General features: G+C 44.5%; 1 protein-coding gene across 3 annotated transcripts in view; it reads left to right on the top strand.

The window, feature by feature from the left end:
* Positions 1–26,169, top strand: part of LOC122671689 (multiple inositol polyphosphate phosphatase 1-like) — a 130,357-nt gene that overhangs the window by 83,611 nt on the left and 20,577 nt on the right. For all 3 annotated transcript variants that reach the window (XM_043869063.1, XM_043869064.1, XM_043869062.1), the window contains exons 5-6: positions 11,005–11,145; positions 11,230–11,286. In XM_043869063.1, the coding sequence (XP_043724998.1) occupies positions 11,005–11,145; positions 11,230–11,286 (198 nt within the window). The remainder of the gene's footprint in view (positions 1–11,004; positions 11,146–11,229; positions 11,287–26,169) is intronic.

Raw genomic sequence — 26,169 nt, 5'->3', positions numbered from 1 at the left:
AGGTTTGAATAACAAGAGGGGGAATAACAGTAGGTTGAGTTTCCTTCGGAATGGAAGACTCCCCCTAAACCAAAGACATGGGAAGAGATGACACAGGCATATCAGGCATATCGACGCTTACCAGCTCACCCCCTTGACGAGATGCCATATTATAAAAAAGGACAGCTTTATTAAATATAACATTCATGGTGACAAACATTCTACGAGAAGGAGGATGGTAGCAGCGGTAGCCTTTTGGGTAGGAGAGTAACCCACAAAAATACACTTGAAGCCCCGTGGTTCTAATTTACTGTGGTGTTGGTGGTTTCGAACATAACACACACAACCAAAAATTTTGGGTGGAATAATAAAGGTCGTGGAGCCCTGAAGAACCTGAATGGGAGATTTAAAATCAAGGACACGGGTAGGCATGCAGTTAATTAAATAGGCAGCAGTCATAACAGTTTCACCCCAAAAATGAGAAGGGACATTAATGTAGTCCTAGATAGACAAAGGGTCTACTAGGAGCCAAGTAACTAGGAACTTTCAAACTGCTGGCTGATTGGGCAGGTTTGAGGGTTTAGGTCAAAAGTTAGGGTTAGGTTTAGGGTAATGGGGGTAATCTTATGTGGTAATGCTAGGCAGGTTTTTAGAAGTCTAATGAACTAGGTTGAAGTTTGAGTGAACATAAAAAAATAAAAAAATTAGGGTTTCGAGTTTCGGGGAAGATGAGGGTGATGAATTTTAGGGTTTAGGTTAGGAATTTTGGGCTGAGCTTTGGGTCGAGTGCTAGAGGCAGTTAGGGGGGTGGTTCAAATGTAATATGGAAGGGTTTTGAAGGTTGGATTGGTCTAGATAGGTTTTTAGGGTTTTGGGGTTTTACTGGAGATGAGGGGAATTAGGGTTTTAATGTTGGGATGGGACTGAAACTTAGGTCGAGTGGAGGGGGTGATCTAATGGAGCTGGGGTTAAGATATTGATGGACTTGGATGGTGGATTAGGGCTGGACAGAGTTTAGATGACCTAGGGTTAGATGGATTGATGGGGATTAGTAGGGGAGATGATAATGGGGATCTATAGACTTAGATTAGAGGATTAGAAGAAGAAGGGGATTGCTAAAACAGTAAATTACTTACATGTATAGCAGATCTTCAATGGCAGTAGCTTTGAAGATAGAAAACAGCTTCTCCCGATCTACAAGATGCAAGGAGATGAGCAGAGGATCCTCCCGGTTTACAAGACGCAAGGAGTCAACTGGAGATCCACCAGTCCCTTCACCTTGATATTACTCACAAGGCGCACTCACAATGAGCAAAGGCAGCAGCAGCAATGGCAGCAAGCATAAGACAAATTATTTTCTGAAATCTGAATTGTGGGGGAGCCTCGCACGAGTTATTTGTTTATAATATGGCCATAGGCTCAAATCATATTCCTAATACATAACTCAATTCACTCCCCTTCAATGCACTACCCTTCTTAAATCGTGGAGGGGGTGGGACACTTAATTTAAAATCTAACAACTTAAAATATTCCCTAACAACCAATAGGATTAAATCCCCTGACAACCAATAGGATCAATCCCCTAACAACCAATAGGAATAGATCACTAAATTGGACTATGGAAAAGTAAACGAAGTATGGAAACTTGCAAAATAAAACTAAGGCTGCAACAGTCCGCCCTACTCCTAGGGTTGTTTCTTCTTCTTGCGGATGCTTGGAACTGCATCAGCTCTCCTCTGCTTAAAAACATTCATCTACGTTGAATGGGATTCATCATCTGTGTGAATCCAAGTACAAACCCTGGCTTGAAAGAACTAGTCCTCGAATTGGGGGGGGGGGGACAACATGCGAGTAGCAGCTTTGACCATTCCCAAACAAAACTCTGGTGAGGCAGGAACATGTGGAGCTTTCTCAAAGAACCATGGTGGCATAACAAACTCTATGTGCTCGACCTCTAAATCAGTATCAACTGTGAATGCCCTAACCATAGAGTCTTTCGTGTTATTAACCATCTCATCTAATTCTTGAGTCACAAACTCCACCTCTTCAAGAACAGCAATTTGAATACCATTGTTTTCCTATGGAATGTTCTCAACCACCTCTTTCTTCTACTGTATCAACCATCACTACTTGAGTAATAACGTGAACACCTCGAGTATCATCACCCAAGTCTTCATAGTAACCAGCACCGTCATCATCATCACTTGGGGGATAAGCAGAGAAACCCTGTTCATCGTTATAATCATGAGTTTCATCTTCTTTTGCAGCTACATTGGCAGACCTATGCTTTTGGGGGCAATCCTTGGCATAGTGTCCCGTTTCATTACAGTGGAAACATTTACGGGGATCATTACTAACCATAGGAGCTTTTCCTTTATTGTCAACACGTAGGGAAATTGTAGGACGAGAAGAACTGCCAACAAAAAAAACCTGATCGTGTATTACCAGTAGTAGTAGAGACTTGGATGCTGGAAAAGATGTCTTGGTGTCTTCAGCGGAGGAACCAAATCTTCAATTTCCAGCCAGTAACTCTTCAGCCTTCAATGCCTTCTCAAAACAATCCCGAACATCTCTGACATCAGTTACTCCGATAGCCCTGGTAATATCAGCCCTTAATCCTAGTCGAAACTGAGTTAACATCTGAGTGGTACTCTCTCTAGGACCAGTACGAGAAGAAAGAGCATCAAACTTCTGCATGTACTTAGATAGAGTCATGGTCCCTTAGCATAGGGAGTTGAATTGATCGTGTAACTGTGATCTGTAATGCCTAGGCAAATATTTCTCCCTCAAGTCATATCTCATTTCATCCAATGTAGTGGGTGCATGACCATCAAGTTCCATATCCCTTTTTGCAATTGGCCACCATTCTCGGGCAGGGCCAACCAGTTTGGTACGTGCCAATCTCATCTTCCTGTCTTCAGGCAAGTCATACCAATCAAAATAATCATCAAGGGCAGCAAGCTAATCATAAAATACCTGAGGATCATGGTTCCCATCGAACTCCTTCAACTCAAGCTTCACCTTCTGTGTGTCATACCTTCGATTAGGAGCTTCATCTGTAGTGAAATAGGATCTCAAGTACTCTTCAAAATTAGGCCTTCTAGGCTCTTCTCTATTTTTGTCCCTGTCTTCTCTATGCACATCTCTGTCATATCTACGCCTGTCCCTATGATCTCTGTGATCTCTGTGACCTCTGTGGCCTCTGTAATCCCTGTGATCTCTGGACTGATCTATGTGATCCGTAGATCTGTCTCTGTAATGTATATCTCTTCCTAGGGTTCCTTGTACTTCTGATTGAACTTGGTATCTGTCCTCTTCCAGAGGATTGTTGCTGTCCCTAACAGGCGTGACCTGTCTTTGCTCAATTATTTGCAACCTTTCACTGATAGTCCTCTGCTCAGCTCTGATCTCTTCAGATATGGCCTTCTGTTCAGCAGTGAACTTTTGAAACAGCTCTAACATTGCAGCCATAGGATCGGTTGCTGTTGGTAAAGATCTGCCATGCTCATCCATGGCTCTGATACCACTTAATGTAGTCCTAGATAGACAAAGGGTCTACTAGGAGCCAAGTAACCAGGACCTTTCAATCTGCTGGCCGATTGGGCAGGTTTGAGGGGTTAGGTTTCGGGTAATGGGAGTAAATCTTATGTGGTAATGCTAGGCAGGTTTTTAGAACTCTAATGAACTAGGTTTAGTGAAGTTTGAGTGAAAATTTAAAATTCAGAAAATTAGGATTTCAGGTTTTGGGTTTTGGGGAAGATGAGGGTGATGAATTTTAGGGTTTAGGTTAGGAATTTTGGGCTGAGCTTTAGGTCGAATGCTAGAGGCAGTGAGGGGGTGGTTCGAATGTAATATGGAATGGTTTTGAAGGTTGGATTGGTCTAGATAGGTTCTTAGGGTTTTTGGGTTTTTCTGGAGATGAGGGGAATTAGGGTTTTAATGTTGGGATGGGACTGAAACTTAGGTCGAGTGGAGGGGGTGATCTATTGGTGCTGGGGTTAAGATATTGATGGACTTGGATGGCGGATTAGGGCTGGACAGAGTTTAGATGACCTAGGGTTAGATGGGGATTAATGGGGGAGATGATAATGGGGATCTATAGACTTAGATTAGAGGATTAGAAGAAGGGGAATGCTAAAACAGTAAATTACTTACATGTATAGCAGATCTTCAATGGCAGTAGCTTTGAAGATAGAAAACAGCTTCTCCCGATCTACAAGATGCAAGGAGTCAACTGGAGATCCACCAGTCCCTTCATCTTGATATTACTCAAAAGGCACACTCACAATGAGCAAAGGCAGCAAGCATACGGCAAGTTATTTTCTGAAATCTGAATTGTAGGGGAGCCTCCCACGATTTATTTATTTATTTATAATACGGCCGTAGGCCCAAATCCTATTCCTAATACAAAACACAATTCACTCTCCTTAAATCGTGGAGGGGGTGGGACACTTTATTTAAAAGCTAACAACTTAAAATATTCCTTAACACCTAAATCCCTTGACAACCAATAGGATCAATCCCCTAACAACCAATAGGAATAGATCACTTAAATTGGACCTTGGTCTGAACCGGTTCAATTTAAGTTTACAAAATTAGACAAAGTCTGGAAAAATAAACGAAGTATGGAAACTTGCAAATTAAGGCTCCAACAATCGGCCCTGCTCCTAGGGCTGTTTCTTCTTCTTGCGGATGCATGGAACTGCATCAGACATTCATTTAAAAAAGAAGGGCCCGGGCAACCTCCAAGAGGTGACGGTTCTTATGCTCAGTCACCCCATTCTGAGCCGGAGTGTCAACAAAACTGGTTTGATGTAAAATACCATGGGATGCAAGATATGCCTAGAATGCCCCATCAAAATATTCTCTCCCATTATCACTACGGAAAGTTTTTATTTGAGCATCATTTTGGGTTTGAACAAAAGAATGAAAGTTTTTAAAACAAATATAAACTTCATTTTTATGATGCATCAAATAAATCCAAGTGGAACAGGTGTAGCAATCAATAAAAGAAACAAACCATTTATATCTAGAAATAGAAGAGCAACGGGTAGGGTCCCACACATTAGAATGAATTAACATAAAAGGTGAAGTGCTTCTAGAATTTAAAGGAGAATGTGAGGAATGGGTTTGCTTGGCTAAAACACAAGTATCACAAAAAAAATCCTTCAGTTTACAACCAGAAAATAAATTTGGAAAAGTTTTAATTGAAGTGCCTGTAGGAGGGTGGCCTAAACGGCGATGCCAAAGCAACAACTGAGGAGGACCAGACGACTCAGCAACAGTGGGATGAGCGTGTCGAAGAGAGGAAGAGGCGACATCAAGAAAATAAAAACCTCCATCAGCTTTACCAGATCCAATCGTTTCTCCCGTTACCAGATCCTGAAACAAACAATGGGAGGGAAAAAAAGTTACTTTGTAGTTAAGATCAGATGTGAGGCGAACAATGGAGAGAAGGTTTGTAGAAAAATTCGGAACATGTAAAACCGAATGTAAAGACATGGTAGGAGAACAAGTGATGGTTCCCTTCCCAAAGATGGATGAAAGAGAACCATCAGCAATGCAAACTTTATCCTTACTAGAACATGGGGAATATGTAGAGAAAAGATTTGCCTTACCAGTAATATGGTCGGAGGCACCAAAATCAAGGATCCAACAATTGGAAATGGTAGAGTGACATAAACCAGCAAAAGAAATACCTGGTGGGTCAGAAGAAGCCAAAGCAGAAGTAGAAGCAGAAGCAGAATTGGGGTTGGAGCCCAACTTTGTAACCAAATGGCGCAGCAACTTAGTCAATTCTTCTGAAGCATTGGCGGGAGGACCAATGAGAGGAGGAACAGTACCAATAGGTGTATCAGGTACCACAGTTTCAGTAATGTGGGCAGCTGATCTCCCACGACCATGGCCCTTAGTACCAGTAGTGGTAGGGCGCCCATGAAGCTTCCAACAAAAATCCTTGGTGTGCCTCTCCTTCCCGCAGTACTCATATTTAATAGGTTCTTTATCAGAATGATCACTGGGGTGAGGAGGGTTACCTTTAGGTGGTGCAGGAGAACCGGATACAAGAGCCGATCTCTCCTGGGAAGAAGGGGGCATCATGGCATTGTGTCGACTATCCTCCAGTTGGATCAGTGAATATGCTTGCTACAAAGTGGGAAAGGGATCCTTGGTAAGAACCTGGGCACGGAGATGATCGTACTCTACATTCAGCTCAACAAGAAAATCGTACACTCTGGATTTATCCTCCCGTTTCTTGAACTTGATCACATCTTCAGGTGTAGAGGCTTGAAAAGTATCATAAAAATCTAACTCCTGCCATAGACTTGGCAACTCAGAGTAGTAATGGGACAGACTGAGTTTTTTCTGCTTGGTCTCACGAAGTTTCTTTCGCAACTCATAGACTTGGGCATCATTCCCAACCTGAGAGTAAGTCTTCTGAGCGGCCTTCCAAATTTTTGCAGCAGTATTAAGCAACAAATATCCACGAGCAAGTTGTGGCGTCATGCTGGATAGCAAATAAGACATCACAAGGGAATTGGAAAAACTCCATTTGTCTTGTTCAGGAACTGCGGTGAGGGGCTTCTCTTTTGCACTAGTGAGATAACCCATAAATGTGGGAGAATCGATGTTGAGATAGCAAGATCTGGACCACATCAAATAGTTGCTGCCATCCAGCTGAACGGCACAAGCAGGGAAAGTGGGAAAGCCATCGTGAGAACCACGGACTGGCATCTCCAAAGTAGATGTCGCAGAAGAAGTAGGGTCTCCCATTGTGACAAGGTGCGGAAAAAAGTCAACCACAGATTAGGGAAAAGAAAGGGAAAAGTCAGATCATCAATAGATCTAAGAGAACAGGTTTTCAAAAAAGAGATCACAGCCTATTTAGATCATGGAGAGAGGTTGGAACCAAAAAAGGAGGGAAAAAAATCCCTCAGTGATGAAACCAACACCACCGAGGGGTGGGGGAATAAGGGAGGCGCGACTACTTGCCTCTCGGTGACGTTAGAAGGGAAACCGAAAGAGAGGGGGTCGCAAGGGTGACGGCAGCGGCAGTAGGTGGTAGCGACCAGAGGTGAGAAAGAGAGAGAGGCGGCGGTAGATGGTGACAGTGCTAGGGAGAGAAAAAAGGAGAAAGGGAGAGAGAAAGAGAGATGGTGGCAGCGGTGGGAAACCCTAGGTCGATCTCCGCTCTAATACTATGATAACTTTGGGAATTGTGACTTGTGTCAATGTGATCAGGGAAGTAGGGTCTCCCATCGTGACAAGGTGCGGACAAAACTCAACCACAGATCAGGGAAAAGAAAGGGAAAAGTCAGATCATCAACAGATCTGAGAGAACAGGTTTTCAAAAAAGAGATCACAACCTATTTAGATCATGGAGAGAGGCTGGAACCAAAAAAGGAGGGAAAAAAATCCCTCAGTGATGAAACCAACACCACCGAGGGGTGGGGGAACAAGGGAGGCGCGACTACCTGCCTCTTGGTGACGTTAGAAGGGAAACCGAGAGAGGGGGTCGCAAGGGAGACGGCGGCGGAGGTAGGTGGTAGCAACCAGAGGCGAGAAAGAGAGAGAGGCGGCGGTAGATGGTGACGGTGCTAGGGAAAGAAAAAAGGAGAAAGGGAGAGAGAAAGAGAGATGGTGGCGGCGGTGGGAAACCCTAGGTCGATCTCCGCTCTAATACTATGATAACTTTGGGAATTGTGACTTGTGTCAATGTGACACAATCACTAGTCTATTTATAATAAATGTAATGAGAGTACAAGGACAGAAATGCCCCTAGGGCAACACAACATAAAACACCTAGGACAATTCTACCCTTGTATCCCATATTACAGCAATGGGTGATGCCTCGAGATCTTTACCTCTATTCTCCTCTGAAACCTCATTTTGCTTTATTTTCATCAGAATAGTTGTGTGGAGGATAGTTTCTAAGGAACTTGTTGGGGCCTTAGTAGGGAAGAGGAGAAGGTTTTTAATGAAGTTTTCCACTCTTCCCTAGGATCTGTTTATATAGTTGTTATTCTTTTTCGTTATTATCCAAGAAAGATTAAGAGAGTTGCACCTACTGGATATCCATCCTCTGGGAAATGAAAATCATTTGTTGCTACCTTTCTCTCCCCCAGGTTTAGCAAGGTGATACCTTTTTCCTCATAGCTTTGCTCTAAATTTATAAATTGTTAAATTTACTGTCTAAATGACACCTCTATAGGTGTATTCAGAACATGTAACCTTCTTTTGATTGCCCCTTTGTCTTATTCCCAAAATGTTTTTTAGTTGGGCAAAACGAGTTTTCAAAATAATTTGCAGGAATACTTATCATTATGTCATTTTCAAAAGTTTTCATGTCTCACACGTGTTTCAAGCATAGTTGTCAAGGCATAGCCACCTAGGTGACCAGATTACATATAGTCATATACTGCACGCCTAGGCACCCCTCCAACGCCTTGGGCATAGTACTATATCTCGCGATATATCGGTATCTCGGGCCTACCGAGATATCCGAAATATCCGAGATATCGCAATATTCCAAATATTGCATTTTTCTGCAATATTTCGGGGTCCATCTCGAGGGTATTTGGCCATATTTAGGCTCGAAACTTCATGGACAGCCTTATTTAAGCTTAATAAACACATTTAAACCATAAAATTGTAAAAATGTGAATTCAAATTGGTGTTTTGGGCTTGCACTGATTGACATACGGTCGCCGACCTTAATGTATAAATAGTTAAATACACATAGATTAATGAAATCACAACTTAAGTTACAAATTACAAGCGCTAAATCGCTAATAGTAGTTCAGCCGTGCCTCCCCGGATCAATCCCACTCATGCCTCGCCGAGTCGACGCCCATCGCTTCCTGCTTGAATGACATATGTGGACCACGGTATAGAATCGGAGAAGAAACGAGTGTAGTCATCCACAAGTGTCACGTAAATGGAATCATCAACGATCTGTAGGTAACCTATCCTAGGATATAAACTAGGGTTACCAATCGATCCATCCAGTGAAGAAGATGATCCACCGTGATATGATGTTGGCGCCGGCGCAAGAGGCGATGGCATTGGCTGCATGTATGGCTGGTGAGGTTGGTAGCTAGGTCCGCTAGGGTATGCAAAGATGTTATCTACAAAAGATGATCCAAGATGTCCCTGGGATCTGGGACGTAGTCATAGTCCCCTACCCCACTAAACGCCCATATGATGATGATCCATATCCATATCCACCGTAAGGTTGTGATGCACCATAATCCGATGCCAATGGAGTGGCATGTGCGTCAAAAGATGGGGCACGCCAATGTCCTGGTCCTCCTCCCTATCACCCATACTCAAACCACCAACGAGCTAGATAGGTTATCAATGTCCATGTGATCGAGTTGCAATCGTGTTTGTCGACCCCTACGCTTCCGTTGTATGTATGTAGGGGCGTCTCGAGGGTGGGGGTGCGGGGGCACGTGCTCCGTGGTCCGTATCTCAGTGTGGCATGATCAAACCGTGTCTCTCCAGTGAATCGGAGCGGGCCTACAGTGCCGAATCTCGGGCCTCCTGGCCTACCACATAACGCTCTCGCATGCCGTCATATTCTTCACCAAAGATCACCACCACCAACATCACCACCACCAAGATCACCATCACCACCACCAAGCATCACCATCATCACCATCATCATCATTTGAGGACTTAGACCAGTCTTCATCATCGGAACATTGCCACCAAGTGGGCTGGAATGGTATGGGTGAGGCTTCCCTGCATGTATCCGACCCTCGTCGGCCATATACTCGCCACATCGCACCAATCTCGGTTATCATGGGGTCGGGCCTACCTCCCTCCTCATCCAACACCGGCTCACCTCTATCCCTCACCCAATCCACAATAGGGTCCTCATCGTCCGAGTCAACTTGAAAGATGTCGCATGATCAATGGTGCCCCTCTCGTCCCTCATGTCCCATGCGTATGTGTTGCAGTTTCAGCCTCAAGTTGTAGTGCACATACACCATCTAAGTCATATTACTCCTAATTATTTCCTATTCTAGTTGTAGGAAAATGAATTTTTAAAACCAGAAAAAAATAAAAAAAATACATATGGGAAAAAATTTCGACACCGTGAGGTCAGATCGGCCTCCGTGTCTAACATATATTAATATCATCAACATCCAACAACATTTGTACAAAGTTTTTTAAAAAAATAGTTTTAGAGAAATATAATTTACCTTAAATAATGAAAATAGGCTTGGATGATGAGCTTAGATGACCCTCCGACGTCTTCCCGGCGACAAGGAGCTTCAATGAGGCTTGGAAGGGAGGAAGAAGAGAGAAAATTTCATTTTCAGCAGCTCTCGGTCGAAATATCGACCAAGAGCTGCGAAATATGAAATTTATAAGGATTTTGAATGTGACACTATTGTCACTTTACAATATCTCGCGATATATCGTGATATCTCGCGATATATCGTGAGTTCCACGATATATCGTCGAAATATCTCGATATATCGACGAGTTATTGTACTTTTTATTTCGACATTGTTTCGTATCTCGGTCATGTCGAGATTCACGAAATATCGCGATATATCGCCGATATTTCGCGAGATTTTATACCATGGCCTTGGGTCGCTTAGATGATTTGACAACTAGGGTTTTGAGTACACATGTGAAATGATGGGATTTTACCCTCCCTGAAAGAACAAGTGTGCTGCCTCCTATACTAAGAGGGGGAAAAATAAGGTTACAATTGGGTTGCTTCCATGACAACTATGGTTTCGAGTACACATGTGAAATGATGGGATTTTATCCTCCCTGAAAGAATAAGTGTGCTATCTAAGAGGGGGAAAAAAAAATAAGGCTACAAATTATTTGACACCTTAAGAGGTGTCAATAAGAAAATTCCATTTTTAAATTGGGCCACTAAAGGAAATCTCCTCAGAAGCCTGGGGCTAAGTAATTTAGGATGTCTACTTCTATGAATTCTTGTTTCCCTTTACTCTACGAGTATATTGATATGTTTTACTTGCTTTGCTCTCTAATTGGCAGGCATACAGGAAAAGTCAGGAGCCTGCTGTTGACAAGCTTAAGGAACCTATCCTAGATGAAATTACATCTGCATTAGTGAGTCGCTACCAGCTGAATTTCACAAGACAGGACACTGCTTTACTCTGGTTTCTGTGCAAGCAGGTGGAATACTCTGATGTAAATATTTGTTTTCCTTAATTTGCTAACAGTTCCTTCTAACAAATCATCCGCTTTTCAATTTGGTAGGAGGCGTCATTATTGGACATAACTGACCAAGCTTGTAGCCTTTTCAGCCCCTTTGAGGTATGCTGTCTGTTGGCAATTAATGATTTTGTCCTGCTTGTTTTTCTTCTCTTTTCCAAGACTGTCCTTGAATTAGAGTTCATAACCTTTTAATTGACATTTAAATGCACTTTTTTTTTATTCATAAGCTGTTGCTTGTGATAAAACCTGTGTTACCCAGATTCGGCTCTCCCCTGGTTGAATTGCATGTCCATACATGTGGATATGGGTTCAGCTAAGGGTGTGCAGTGTGCGACGGACTGGGGATTGTCCTCTACCCTGTTCCATCCATTGCCAAATGAAAGAGGAAGGAGAAGGTGAAGGAGTGTAAGAGAGAATAAGGAGGAGGAGGAGGGAAGGGGGAAGGAAGCAAAAGCCAGAGAACAGGAGGGTGGGATGGTGCAGGAGAGAAGAATGAGGAGGAAGGGTGGCGTCATACCTGTTTCACATTCCCTCTGTGCATCTTCTTCAAGATTGAACCTCTTGTGCTCTTGTATCTCAAATTCTCAATCTCTCCCTCAGAACCTAACTTACAACAGACAAGGTGGTATTGTAAATCTAGGTTAGATCTAGATTCTAGGGTGCACTGTCACGCCATGGAGCTTAACGAAAAAACTCTCATTTTGAATTTCTTTTGTCTTTATTTTTTTTATTATTTTTTTTTAACCCAAACTTCCCTGGGACCTGGGCCAGCCCCAAAACATTTATTAATTCAGCAAAGAATAAAGAATACAGGGGTGGACATTCCACCTAACCCCAGCCCAAGCAGCAGAGCTCTCACACTCAAAAGACCGAGCCTAGCCCACCCTTGCAACAAAGACACTGTGGAAGACAATCTATATCCTAAGCACCGGCAGGCCCTCTCTGTCCTCCCTAATAATACCTTGAAAAGCACCCAAAGGCATATTGTCAGGCTGGAACGTGACAGAAGACCCAGTTTCACAAGCTCGCTTGGCCAAACAATCAGCTGCCCTATTGCTCTCCCTAAAGGCAAAAGCCACCGTAGCCCTTGTCGAAGCAATCAGCACCAAAACCTCATTAAACCAATACCACCCCTTCCACAGGCTACACCTCTTCTGATTTACCAGTCTAACCGTGGAGGCAGAATCTGAATTTACCACCACATCCTTGAAACCCAGCTCCTAGCACAGGCGTAGGCCATCTCTTAAAGCCCTCAGCTCAGCTATTGAGTTAGTGCACATCCCATAAAAGTTTGAGAAAGCTGCCACGACAGCTCCACCCGTATTCCTAATAACTCCTCCCCCCCCATCTCCAGGGTTGCCCAGACAAGCCCCATCCATATTAAGCTTAACAGAAAAGAACGGGAGACACCAATAAACTGGGAGAGGGCGAGCAATCTTGGCTGGCGTAGCCACCAGACCAAAACACTGCAGGATTAAGCTGTCTTTGGGACCCCCATCTGCCAATCTTAGTAGCTAATGGAAGCTCTCTCACTCAGGATTTAATGCACACAATAATCGTGGCTGCAGGGTGCCTTGGCTCCCCATGCCTCCTACTGTTTCTTTCCTTCTAGAGTTCCCAGACAATCAGAGAAGGTAGTAACCCTGTAATAAAAGCACTAAGGCAGTGGCAGCTTCCCAATCCCTGCCAGAGAGAAATCCGACTTCTGACGTCCTGGGAGGGTAGAGCCTCAATGTCAAACAACCGGGAGAAGTAAGCCCAAACCTTGGTGGCTGTACCACCAAAAACCAAACAATGATCTGTCGTCTCTCTCTTTGGGTTCCCACAATAGTTACACTTGGACGCCAGGGGAATCCCCATCGACATTAAGGAATCATCTGTTGGTATTTTACCATTCAGCAGTTGCCAAGAGAAAAAGGCCACTTTCACAGGGAGGGATGGGTTCCAAATCCACTTAGCATAGGAAACAGCTGGTGACACACTCCTTATTTCGTTCCAGTTATTTCGTTCCAGGCTGATTTTGTCGAGAAACAACCATCACTTACCGGGGCCCACACCAAAACATCTTCCCTATCAGAAAGGTGAAAATTACCTGAAATAATGTCATTCCTAATAGCCATCTCATCAATGTGGTCTAGCAAACCCTGCTTCCATGAGCTGTCTTCCTCCAGCGCATCCTTTAAGCGTAAGTCCACATCAACCAAGAGACCATTGTCCACCGCATCAATCAACGGACCAGCCCCAGACCAATTGTCCAGCCAGAAGAAGACATTCCCAGTGCCAATCAACCACCGTTACCTATCCAACAACAGCCCCTTATAAGCCAGGACATTCCGCCACGACCTTGAGCCTACCCCCTGTGACTCAGCCAAAGACACATGAAGGCCTTTGAAGAACTTGGCTCTGAAAAACCCGCTTCAAAGAGATTGATCCGCTAGGACCCTCCACAAACCCTTAAGCCTCAGCGAGAGACCAACATCCTCCAGCAGCCTAACCCCTAGGCCCCCTTCCTCCACCGGCCTACACACCTTCTGCCAACAAACACAGTGCTTTCGCTTTCCCTAGTCCATACTTCCCCAAAGAAAGACAGCAAAGATGCCATATAATCTCCGCAAGACAGCTTTAGGGGGGTCCAACGTGGCGAGAACATGGATCGGGATGGAAGAGAGAACATGCTTCAAGAGAGTGACCTGACCCCCTGCAGAAAGGAGCCTCCCCTTCCACCCCGCAACCTTGTTGCAAATCTTTTCAACCAGAACATCAAAGAAGCTGATCTTTAACCTTCCACAGTGAAGTGGAGCCCCCAGATAAGTAATTGGCAAGGCCTTCCGCGAGAACCCAGTAACCATGCCCACCATCCTAGCTTGAGCCGGCGAGGCCCTGGCACCTAACACAAAACAGCTCTTCTGCTTATTAACCAACTGTCCAGAAAAATCCTCATACCTGCTGAGAAAGCCCATAATTTGCCTTAGCGACCTCTTTAACCCCCTGGAAAAGATTATAGTGTCGTCTGCAAAAAGACAATGATAAATCCCCGGGCACCCTTTCGGTAGCTTGAAGTAGGAAGCATGCCCTTCAACAAACAACTCCTTAATCTCCCTGCTAAGGACCTCCTATGCCAAAATGAATAGAGCCGGCGATAATGGATCTCCCTGCCTCACACCCCTGGTAGACTTTAAAAAACCAGACTGCCTGCCCTCCAGAACAATAGAGAACTAGCAATCTCGACCGTCTTCTTGACCAGGTTGATCCAGTTCCTGCAAAACCCAAATTTAGAGAGAACCATCCACAAGAATTTCCATTCCAGCCGGTCATTGGCCTTAGCCATATCCAGCTTGAGAATCACATTTCCTCCCTTAGCCTTCTTGTTCAGCTCTTGAGTGACCTTTTGCACAGTGGAGATGTTGTCATGAATGTACCAACCCTACACAAAAGCACCCTGCTCCTCTGCCACTAGGGATGGCAGAAGCCCTGCCAGCCTAGATGTAATGATCTTGGCAATAATCTTGTAGGAGAAGTTGCACAGGCTAATGGGCCTCAAATCCGCCATCACCTCTGGATTTTCTTTTTTCGGAATCAGAACCAGGTTGGCGGAGGTAAAGCTCTTAGGAAGAGCACCACCTTCAAAAAAGTCCTTGATAGCAGCACACACATCATTACCCACCAGTCCACCACATCCTAACATGATGTAAAAAAGTACCCTGAGAACCCGTCAGGGCCTGGCGCACTGTCACAGGACAAGGTAAAGACTGCTCCCTTCACCTCCTCTATCGAGGGAGTTTCTAGCAAAAAGGTATTATCAGCCTCTGTCACCACCATTGGGATTAAGTAAAGCAGCCCCTCGTCCTCCAGACAGCCCTGAGAGGCAAAAATGCCCAAAAAATGCCGCACAGCCTCAGCCTGTACCCCCTTAACATCAGATGATCAGAAATCTAGACACCATCTGCTCCACTAATTCTTTGCACGCCTGCCATCCTTCTCCTGACATTGACCATGGAGTGAAAGAACTTTGTGTTTCGATCCCCCTCCGTTAACCAAGTGAGACTGGATTTTCGCTTCCAAAAAATCTCCTCCTGCAACAAAACCTCCTGCAAATCTTCCCTAGCCGCCCCAAGAGCAACTCTGGAGTCATCATCAGCCCGCATATCAAACTCCGTTTCAGCCTTGCTTACCGCATCCTCTGCATCCCTAACCCTCTGATGTATGTTGCCAAAGACCTCCTTATTCCATCTGCGGAGAGCACTACGAAGCCCTTTAAGCTTAAAAAACAAAACACACAGGGGCGTGCCCAACACCGGCTTTTCCCATTGGCTCTTGCCAAAATTCTGGAACTCTGGGTGCTGGAGCTACATCTGCTGAAATTTAAAGCCGGACACATCCACCGTGAAGGAAAGACCAATCAGCGCATGATTTGAACAGGACCTATTAAAGTGAGTCACCGAGTACCTGCTGAGAGAACTCGCCCAAACCGTGTTCACCAAAAACCTGTCCAGCCTAGCCATCACCCTGCCTGCACCGGCCTGATTGTTGGACCAGGTGAAAATGTTGCCAGTATATCCCGCATCAATGAGAGCTGCCCTGTTTAAGAAACTTTCAAAGTCCTCTAAAGATAAGGAACATGCCGGTCTTCCGCCCGCCTTTTCCAAGGAAGACGCCACAGCATTGAAATCACCCCCCACAGCCCAAGGTAAGGAGACAGAATGAGAGTAAGCCTCAAGACTCTCCCACAACTCTCTCCTCTCCACCATCGAACAGAGGCCATGGACAAACGTAAGAACAAAAGAGCTTGCGCTACCCCCCAAACATTCTAAAGTGACGTACTGACCATGTTCTTCCACCACCCTAGCCTGTAACGTCGATCTCCAAAAAACCCACAGCTTGTCCGAAGTGTGAACCGAGTCCATCCCAATTCTCCTCATCACTACACACGCCTTAGATGCCTGCGCTTTTGGTTCAGCCTCTGCCACCACGTCCACTTTATGCAAGCTCACAAGTGCTTTCAACCGCCTACTCGTAGACTTGTTTCCAATTCCCCGGGCATTCCAAAAAATGCAACTCATTTATCATTGCTTAAGGAGTCAACTGCCGACCTCATAGATCTCATGACACGCCGTTGGGCCCCTTCTAGAGCCTTTTTGCCAGTCTTGGCTTTCTTAATCTTCTTTTGCCTGTACACCAAGGCTGCACTGAGAAACGCAGCCCACGGCTGTAGTCGCTTCCTGACACACCTGACACCTGGTGCTGAATCAACGTGTGCCTCTGACAGCCTCTCCACCATTCTATTAACCCTCCCAGGGAGTGTGGCCTTGAAGGCCCTTAGATTTTCCACCAACGCCTCACGGCTTACCTCCACTGGCGCTGAAACCAACACATGCCAGTCGTCCTTCGATCCAGTTGGAGCAGCCCCCCCTTAAAAAATGGCACAGCGAGGTCACAGAGAGAAGACGAACGAGCATTCTCCTTGCCCCTGCCAGCCGCACCCACTGCGCTACCCAACCCCAGCGGGAATTCCATCTCCACAACAACCTTGCCCACATCGACCCCCTCACTTTGGCGGCGCAAGTCTGGGTTGGCTGTGGCGCTAATGGGTTTCACCAGTCTGTGGTGTATGAGAGGCTGCCCTCCTATTGTGTCACATGTTCGAAGATTGGTCATTTGAAGGAGGTGTACAGAAAGACACAGAGGTAGAGGCTTGCTGGAGCTCGTACTGACGCTACGACTCTGGGAGCAGCGGTTGCGACCAACGTTGGAGCAGCGGCGATAGATGTGATAGAGGAGGGCAGGAATCGCGATGGTGTCTACATTCCGCGTGGAGAGGGAACATCGTCTGAGGGTGCCAGAGAGGGATGGGGGCTTGCTGGTTAGGGACCTGCTAGGGTTCCTCGACGGAGGGGTGGCCGATGGAGACCTGTGGAACCGTCGGCAGTGGAGAAGCAAGCTTTGGCGTGTATTGTTGTCGTTGATGCAGTGGCGCTTTCGGAGGGTCAGGTGGTCGCGACTGGTACCAGCGGGGAGAAGTCTGTTTCTCGCAAATCCACCTCTACACAAACACGGGCAGCCACCGTGCGCGTGCAATTCGCAGTAGCCCCATCCACCTTCAAGACCCTGCCAACAGTCCCTACAATGGACTTAAAAAAGTTCCCCTGGTATAGATTCACCGGCAGCCCCGGCGACGAAATCCACACCGGCGCCAAGGGAGACTCCCAACCCGAGATGAAGTCCGATGTCCACTTCATAAAACGAAATAGAAAGCCCTGGATATGCATCTGTTCCTTCATCCAAACCTTGACGAAATCTGCCTGATCAGTGAAGCGCAGAAGCACATGCCGAGGGTCGAGAGTCGAGACAACCGCATCCCCCTGCAGGTGCAATGTCTTTTGAATGGCCTCCTTGATCACAAACAGCGATGGCTTCCCATAACTGCACTTGGCAACAAGAGCAGTAGCAAAAGCCCTTTCCGACAGTTCCAACTCCTCTCTGGAGAAGAAGACCGCTGGACACCCAAAACAGGTCGAGGGCTTTTTAGTCTCCAAGGCAACAGGTGGCAATGTCAATGACGTAGTCACCACGGAAGCATAGGATGCAGTCCCACCTTCATCAATCCCAATACGAGGTGGAGGATCAGGGGGCCGATCCTCACTAGGAGGAGCCTCGATGCGCAAAACCCACGTGAACACCAAACCCTAATCGTGTGCCACCAGAACTAATCGTGTGCTCCTCTACTCCAAATTATGACCTGGTCGTTTCTTTTGTCTTTATTAGTAATAAAGAAAACATTACATATGTGGCTGGTTGTTTTAATATTTAATTTACCTCCTCTGATACAAACAAAAATATATCAGCAAATAGTTACTGGTATATCTAAAGACATTAAAATACCCAATGCGCCCGTTGGAAACCAACACTTACACCTATATGCTTGTGAAATAGGTAATAAACCAGCATGGTGTTTGTTAGCTTGAAGTTGTGAACTGAGACACCAACTTAATTAACTTACCCTTATACTAATTTACTTGGGGTCTGCCACACAATTCCTGCTCTACCGCCAAGGTTCTAAATCTCGGTTTTGAGGCCGGTTTCGACCCTGGTGGAAACCAAAATTTCACAAGTTTTGACTGAAACCAGGTTGAAACCTGGTTTTTTTGGGGCCAAATTTGAAACATATGTTACAAGGCCCAGAAAGTGTTTTCTGTTGATCTGTTTTTTTGGTGCTGCGTATCTTTAACATTTAATAGAAATGAAGCTGTAAAATGAAGCTAAGAAGATTGTGGGAAAAGCAAGGGCGAAGAAATATGAAGATCTTTATAACAATTTGAGCACAAAGGAAGGGAAAAAAACTATCTATAAGATAGCTAAAATGAGGGAAAGGAAGAGTATAGATCTTGACCATGTTAGATGTATTAAAAGTGAAGATGGTAAGGTACGAATAAGGGATGATGAAATAGTTAGATTTAGGTTAAGGAAGTAAGTAGAAGAGGAGAAGAAGTTAGAGGAAGAAGAGGAAGACAAGAGAAGAGGGAAGAGAAGAATAGAACAGGTTTTGGTTGTAATCAATTGTGATGGAGAGACTTCTCCATACACCCTATATTCATTCAATCATAACTAAGAGAGAATTACATCCACCTCCCTAGGGAGGTGAAAGGGAAATAAAGAAGAAAAAACAGAATTACATAATAAGGCAACTAGTAATATAACCAGTTCCTAAACTACCCCTATTACATGACTTCTAACACTCCCCCTCAAGCTGGAGAATATATATCATGCATTCCCAGCTTGCTTAGGAAAGAGCTAAACTGAGGAGAGCCAAGAACTTTGGTGAAGATATCTGCCAACTGATCACCGGTCTTCACAAAAGGAGTACAAATACAGCCAGAGTCTATCTTCTCCTTGATGAAATGCCTATCAACCTCAATGTGCTTAGTCCGGTCATGTTGCACTGGGTTGTGGGCAATACTGATGGCAGCCTTGTTGGCACAGTACAGTCTCATGGGTCCTTCAGTGTCAAATCTCAGTTCTTGAACAAGTCTCTTCAGCCAGATGAGCTCACACACTCCGTGTGCCATAGCTCTAAATTCTGCCTCGACACTAGATCTGGCCACAACATGCTGTTTCTTGCTCCTCCATGTGACTAAGTTACCTCCCACAAAGGTACAATAGCCGGAGGTAGATCTCTTGTCTGTAATGGAACTAGCCCAATCGGCATCTGTGAAGCCTTCCACTCTCAAGTGGTTGTGCCTTGCATACAACAGTCCTTTCCCTGGAGAGGACTTCAAATACCTTAGAATGCGATACACAGCATCCAAATGGCCACTCTTGGGAGCATGCATGAATTGGCCGACAACTCCCACTGCATAAGAGATATCTGGCCGAGTCATAGAGAGATAGATAAGCTTCCCCACTAGCCTTTGATACTTCCCCGCATCAACAAGAGAAGGACCACAATCCTCTCCTAGTTTGTGGTTCTGCTCAATAGGAGAGTTTGCCGGTTTACAGCCTAACATCCCTGTCTCTGTTAACAGGTCAAGAATAAACCTCCTCTGACATATGTTGATTCCTCTCTTGGTCCTTGATACTTCTATTCCTAAGAAGTACTTCAAGGGACCCAGATCTTTGATCTCAAATTGTTGTGCCAAGTAGCTCTTCAATTTGCCTATCTCAGCTGTATCATCTCTTGTGACCACAATATCATCAACATAGACAATGAGAGCTGTGATAGTACCATTACTCCGCTTGGTAAAGAGAGTATGATCAGCTTGGCTCTGGGAGTATCCATTCTTCAGAATAGCCTGTCGGAAGCGCTCAAACCATGCCTTTGGTGACTGTTTGAGACCATATAGAGCCTTCTTAAGGAGGCACACTTTCCCTTCAGCTGAAGGCATCTTGAAGCCTGGTGGAGTTTGCATGTACACTTCCTCTTCCAAGTCACCATGAAGGAAGGCATTCTTCACATCCAGCTGATATAAAGGCCAATCTTTATTGGCAGCTAAAGATAAAAAAACTCTTATTGAGTTATGCTTGGCCACAGGGGCAAATGTCTCCTGATAGTCAATTCCATAGACTTGAGTTATGCTTGGCCACAGGGGCAAATGTCTCCTGATAGTCAATTCCATAGACTTGACTGTACCCCTTGGCCACCAACCTTGTTTTGTATCTTTCAATACTGCCATAAGATTTATACTTGATTGTATAGACCCATCTGCATCCAACTGGGACATGTCCCTTGGGAAGGTCAACAAGTTGCCAAGTACCATTCTTCTCAAGTGCCATCATCTCCTCAGACATGGCTTGTCTCCACTTTGGGTCAGACATAGCATCAATGACATTCTTGGGAATGGAAGCAGTAGAGAGAGTAGTAATAAAGGCAAGGCCTGTAGGAGAAATTGCATCATAGGAAACAAACTGGGATATAGGATTAGTACAAGTTCTTTTCCCTTTCCTAATAGCAATAGGAAGGTCCAAATCAGATGGAGGAGAAGAAATGTCACCTGATTGAGAAGGATGAATCTCAGGATGTGGATCTAGATCTGAAGAGGACTCTTGGGAGGTCTTCTTTCTTGTATTATGCAAGCCTTCACCTTTTTTGTATGTAATGTGGTAATCCTTCTCCTTATCAGAACCACTTTCAACAACCAAATCTGTATTCCCCCTGGTTGATCATCAACCTCAACCACATCTACAGTCCTGTGTTTTCCAATGTCAAGCATAAAAGGAGATGTAGGTAGAGGAGAAAGGAAGAAATCCTCAGTAGCCTGTTCACTCCCACAATTCTCCCCCTGAAGAGGATGCTGAGAAGGGACAAAGAAGGGGACTAATTCAAGAAAATTAACATCCTTGGAAATGATACATCGGCGGGAAGAAGGATGATAACACTTGTACCCCTTAGTAGTAGAAGAGTACCCAAGGAAGAGACACTTGAGAGCTTTGGGGTCAAGTTTAGTGCGAGCAGATTTGTTAACATGCACATAGCAAACACAGCCAAAGACTCGAGGAGGAAGAGAAAAAGCAAAGGCCTTGGGAGATAAGATGTCCAAGGGAGATTTGAAATTAAGAAGCTTGGTAGGCATACGATTGATGAGAAAGGAGGCAGTGAAAAGAGCAGCGGACCAGAAGGTCTTGGGAACATGCATGCCAAACAGTAGACTACGGGTTACCTCCAGAAGATGGCGATTTTTCCTCTTAGCAACCCCATTTTGTTGGGGCGTGTCAACACACGCTAGCTGATGGATAATGCTATGAGTAGTAAAGAAGGTTTGAAGACTACCAAACATGTACTCTCCCCCTTTATCAGATCGCACAATTTTGATGCGGGTCTCAAATTGAGTAAGGATCATTTGGTAAAAATTCTGAAAGGCATCACAAACATCACTCTTATGCTTCAAAAGTACAGTCCATGTGGCATGGGAAAAATCATCAACAAATGACACAAAGTAACGAAAGCCAAATAAAGAAGTAGTAGGGGAAGGACCCCAAACATCAGTATGCACAATATGAAAAGGAGCAACAGTTCTATTACCATGATAAGGATATGAAGACCGACAATGTTTGGCAAACGTATATGGTTCACATTGAAAAACATTAGAAGAGGCAATAGATGAAAATAAGTGAGGCAATTGTTTCCTCATTACTACAAAAGATGGATGGCCAAGACGGCGATGCCATAACATAACAGAATCCACAGAACTACTATCATTGCGACTACACACATAGGAATGAGCTGTGGGCAAAAGCGAATAAAAAAAGTAGAGGCCTTGTTCCTCACGTCCACTACCAATAATCCTCTTCGTCACCAAATCCTGAAAAAGTCAGTGAGAAGGAAAAAAAGTGACACAACAGTTGAGAGATTTAGTCAAATGACTCACAGATAAAAGATTTAGTGTAAGGTTAGGGACATGAAGAACATAAGAGAGGGAAATAGATGATGTCACAGGGATATTACCCTTACCAGATATGGAGGAAAGGGAGCCATCAGCTACCCTAACCTTGTCCTTACCAGAGCAAATGGTATAGGAATCATAATAATGAGACGTACCAGTCATGTGGTCCGTGGCACCCGAGTCAATGACCTAAGACTGGGCAGCAGTGGAAGCTGAGGTGGAGACCTGCAAAGCTGAGGATGATGAGGCCCCAGCCATACTAGATGTAGAAGATGTGCTCAACTGTGACACAACCCTGCGAACCACTGCATCCATAAAGGTGGAGTCATCTTGTGGGGCATCAGCCTCAGTTGACACGGAATGAGCTTGAGCTCCCCCTCTATGGCCACCCCTACCACGCATACCAGGAGGACGACCATGGAGAGACCAACACCTATCCTTGGTGTGTCCAGTGCGTCCACAATGATCACATTTAAATCTGTTTCGCCCAACTCCACTGGCACCAACTATCTCCACAGTACTAGCTTCCTCACGGTTAGGCCCTGGGCCTCTACCACCTCCACGGGTGTCTCGAACAGAACTAGAATTGAGGGCAGACCTCTCATGAGATGATGCAGGTGCTGGTGCCATAGTAAGCCGCCTAGTCTCCTCACTCTGTAGGTAACTGCAAACCTCACTAAGAGAAGAGAGAGGAGACCGGCCTAACAGTTGGAGTCTAACTGGCTCATAGTCAGGATTCAGACCACCAAGTAAAGAGAAGACACGCTCCTTTTCAAGAGTCTGATACACCTTAGCCTCATCCTCTGGGTTGGTCAAATGAAGGTCTCTATAGTGATCATACTCCTCCACAAGACTAAGGAACACACTGTAGTACTCAGAAATAGTGCTGTCACCTTGCTTCAATGAGTGAATTTTTTGATGGAGCTGATAGACTTTGGCAGTGTCACCTACTCTGTCAAAGGCTATAAAGACACTATCCAGATAGCTTTGGCAGTTTCCTTCCTTATAAACCTTCTCCCAATCTCAGGCTTCATGGAGAAGATCAACCATGTCATAACGGTGGAATTTTCGGTCTCCCATTTATCAAAAGTGGGAGAACCAGCCTCTGGAGCCTTGATAGTGCCTGTGATATATCCAAGTTTTCCCCTACTCCTAAGGGAAAGTCTCACAGAGTGTGACCAATCCAAGTAATTGGTACCATCGAGTTTCACAAAGGAAATCTGTTGGTGAGTATTCTCATAAACCAACTGAGGAACTGTTGAAGGAGGCTGTGAATTAGCCGAACCAAGCTCAGAAGACTCTGTACCAGCCATCATGTAAGGGAAATGGTACTTGACCATAAACCAGATAAAAAACAGCAAGTGGGGAGTATAAACTCAACCCAAATAGGGATTCCCAATACAAAAAACAGAAATTCCAGCTAGGATGAAGCTTCACCCTAACACTCTCTCCGGAGTAAAATAGCTTACACAAGCTTCAAGATTGCAAATACAGATATGCATAATCATCTCTCAACCAAACAAGAAGTCCAAAGTACCCTAAATGCAAGAACAACATTATCGGGTTTACCTGGGCAGAAAAAGATCACCACAAAACTGAGTTTTGCTCAACAAGGAGATTCATCCATCTATAAAGGACACCAGAGGCAGAGAGAGGATCCTTTTACGATCCTAATGGGCTACTCCAACCACCAAGTCCATCCCCAAATAAAGGAGGAACCAAGGTCTGCAACCTGCAACAGCGGAAATCTGGGCAGAAACTTGATCCTGCGAAAAGGGGCTGTGCTCAGATTGGGTCTTCAAGCAGCAAGAGGAAGCACAAGTCACTTAAATAACACTCTTGGGCGATTCTAGTGAGCTATTCCAATCCTCAAACCCATGCTAGAAGAAGAAGATACAAAGACTGCAATGGAAGGCTGGCGGTAATCCTAGCACAGGCTAGCAAAGCTTCAAATCATCAAATGGGCTGCATCAAGGCTCAAACAGCAGCAGTAATAACTAGAATAGATCATTCTGAACCTATTCCATAGTGCTCTCACAGATTTTTTACATAGGAGGCTTCTCCTTGAAACCCTTTAAGCCCTAGGATTTCAAAGAGAAGGAAAAAATGGAGACAAGAAGCTGGATTCAACTCTCAAACCGTAAGGCTCTGATACCAAGTTAGATTTAGGTTAAGTAAGTAGAAGAGGAGAAGAAGTTAAAGGAAGAAGAGGAAGACAAGAGAAGAGGGAAGAGAAGAATAGAACAGGTTTTGGTTGTAATCGATTGTGATGGAGAGACTTCTCCATACACCCTATATTCATTCAATCATAACTAAGAGAGAATTACATCCACCTCCCTAGGGAGGTAAAAGGGAAATAAAGAAGAAAAAACAGAATTATATAATAAAGCAACTAGTAATATAACCAGTTCCTAAACTACCCCTATTACATGACTTCTAACAGAAATTAAAAAGAGATGGGAGGGTTATTTCTGCAGCCTACTAAATGAAGACATTTCGAGTATTAGTGTTCCAGAAGACTGCATTACCTTTCAAGACACCACATGTCGTAGATATAGACAAAAAATTATGGTGTCTGAAGTAAAAGAAGCTTTAAGGTGGATGAAAGTAGGCAAGGCACAAGGCCCAGATGAGGTCTCAATAGAAGTGTGGAAAAGCTTAGGAATCTATGGTTTATTTTGGCTAACCAAGTTGTTTAATAAGATCATGAGCACAAGGAAAATGCCAGATGAATGCAGGAGAAACATTGTGGTTCCGATGTACAAAAACAAAGGTGATATTAAGAGTTGCAATAACTGTAGAGCCATAAAAATAATGAGTCATACTATGAAATTATGGGAGAAGGTTATTGAAATCCACATGAAACAAGAAACTACTATTACGGAGAACCAATTGGTTTTATGCCATGAAGATCCACAACATAAGCAATTTACTTAGGAGACTCAAGGATAGATTTTGAGATTGTAAGAAGGATCTCCATATGGTCTTTATTGACCTAGAAAAAGCTTATGATAGAGTCCTCAAAGAGTTAATCTAGAAAGTACTAGAGGAGAAGTGTTCCAAGTAAATACAACAAACTCAGCCTTATCCCAACTTAATGGGGTCGGCTACATGGATCCAAACACAACAAGGAAAACTGCGTTCTTGCAAAAAAAAGCGAGACAGAGAAATGTAAAATGGGGAATGCCAAATGAAAGATAGTAAGAGGGGAGAAGCCCAACCCAGCACGACAGAAGAATCTCAGCTAAATGGGGTCTGCAACATGGATCCTTGCCCTCCAATAGGCCCTATTCGAAGTCATAGTTGGAACAAGACCTAGGCTATGCATGTCCTTCCTCACCACTTCTCCTATGATCATTTTAGGCCTGCCCCTAGCTCCATTAATCTGGATCATATCACTCCTTACTGAGGCATCCCTAGGCCTCCATTGGATATGACCATACCACCTTAAACGACTCTCTCGAAGCTTGTCACTGATCGGGGCGACTCCCACGTCCGCCCTGATACATTCCTTTCGTACTTTATCTTACTTCATCCTTCGTTGTTTTTCCACACATCCATCTTAACATCCTCATCTTTGCTACACAAAGCTTATCAATATGACACTGCCCAGCATTCTGCGCCATACATCATAGCCGATCGTACAACAGTCCTATAGAACTTTCCTTTAAGCTTTAAAGGAATACGTCGGTCACACAACACTCCCGATGCACCTCTCCACTTCATCCATCCCACTTTAATTCTCTGTGAGACATCATCCTCTATGCCACCTTCTTTACTTATGATTGACCCCAAATATCTAAAATAGTCACTTTATGGTATCTCTCTATCCTCAACTCGCACCATGTCAGTATCCATCATTGTGTGACTAAAATTACACAACATATACTACGTCTTTGTTCTACTAATCTTAAATCCTCTTGTTTCCAAGGTTGACCTCTAAAGCTCTAACTTAGAGTTAATCCCTTCTTTTGTCTCATCCGCCAAAACGATATCATCAGCGAAGAGCATACACCACGAGATCTCATCTTGAATGTTCTTCGTTATATGGTCCATGTTAAGCGCGAATAGATATGGGCTTAAGGCTGATCCTTGGTGTAACCCAATC

This window comes from Telopea speciosissima, chromosome 8 (genome assembly GCF_018873765.1).
Source record: "Telopea speciosissima isolate NSW1024214 ecotype Mountain lineage chromosome 8, Tspe_v1, whole genome shotgun sequence".
Taxonomy (NCBI): Eukaryota; Viridiplantae; Streptophyta; class Magnoliopsida; order Proteales; family Proteaceae; genus Telopea; species Telopea speciosissima.
The sequence above is the reverse complement of the archived record's forward strand: the minus strand, read 5'-3'. Positions and strand labels throughout refer to the sequence as shown.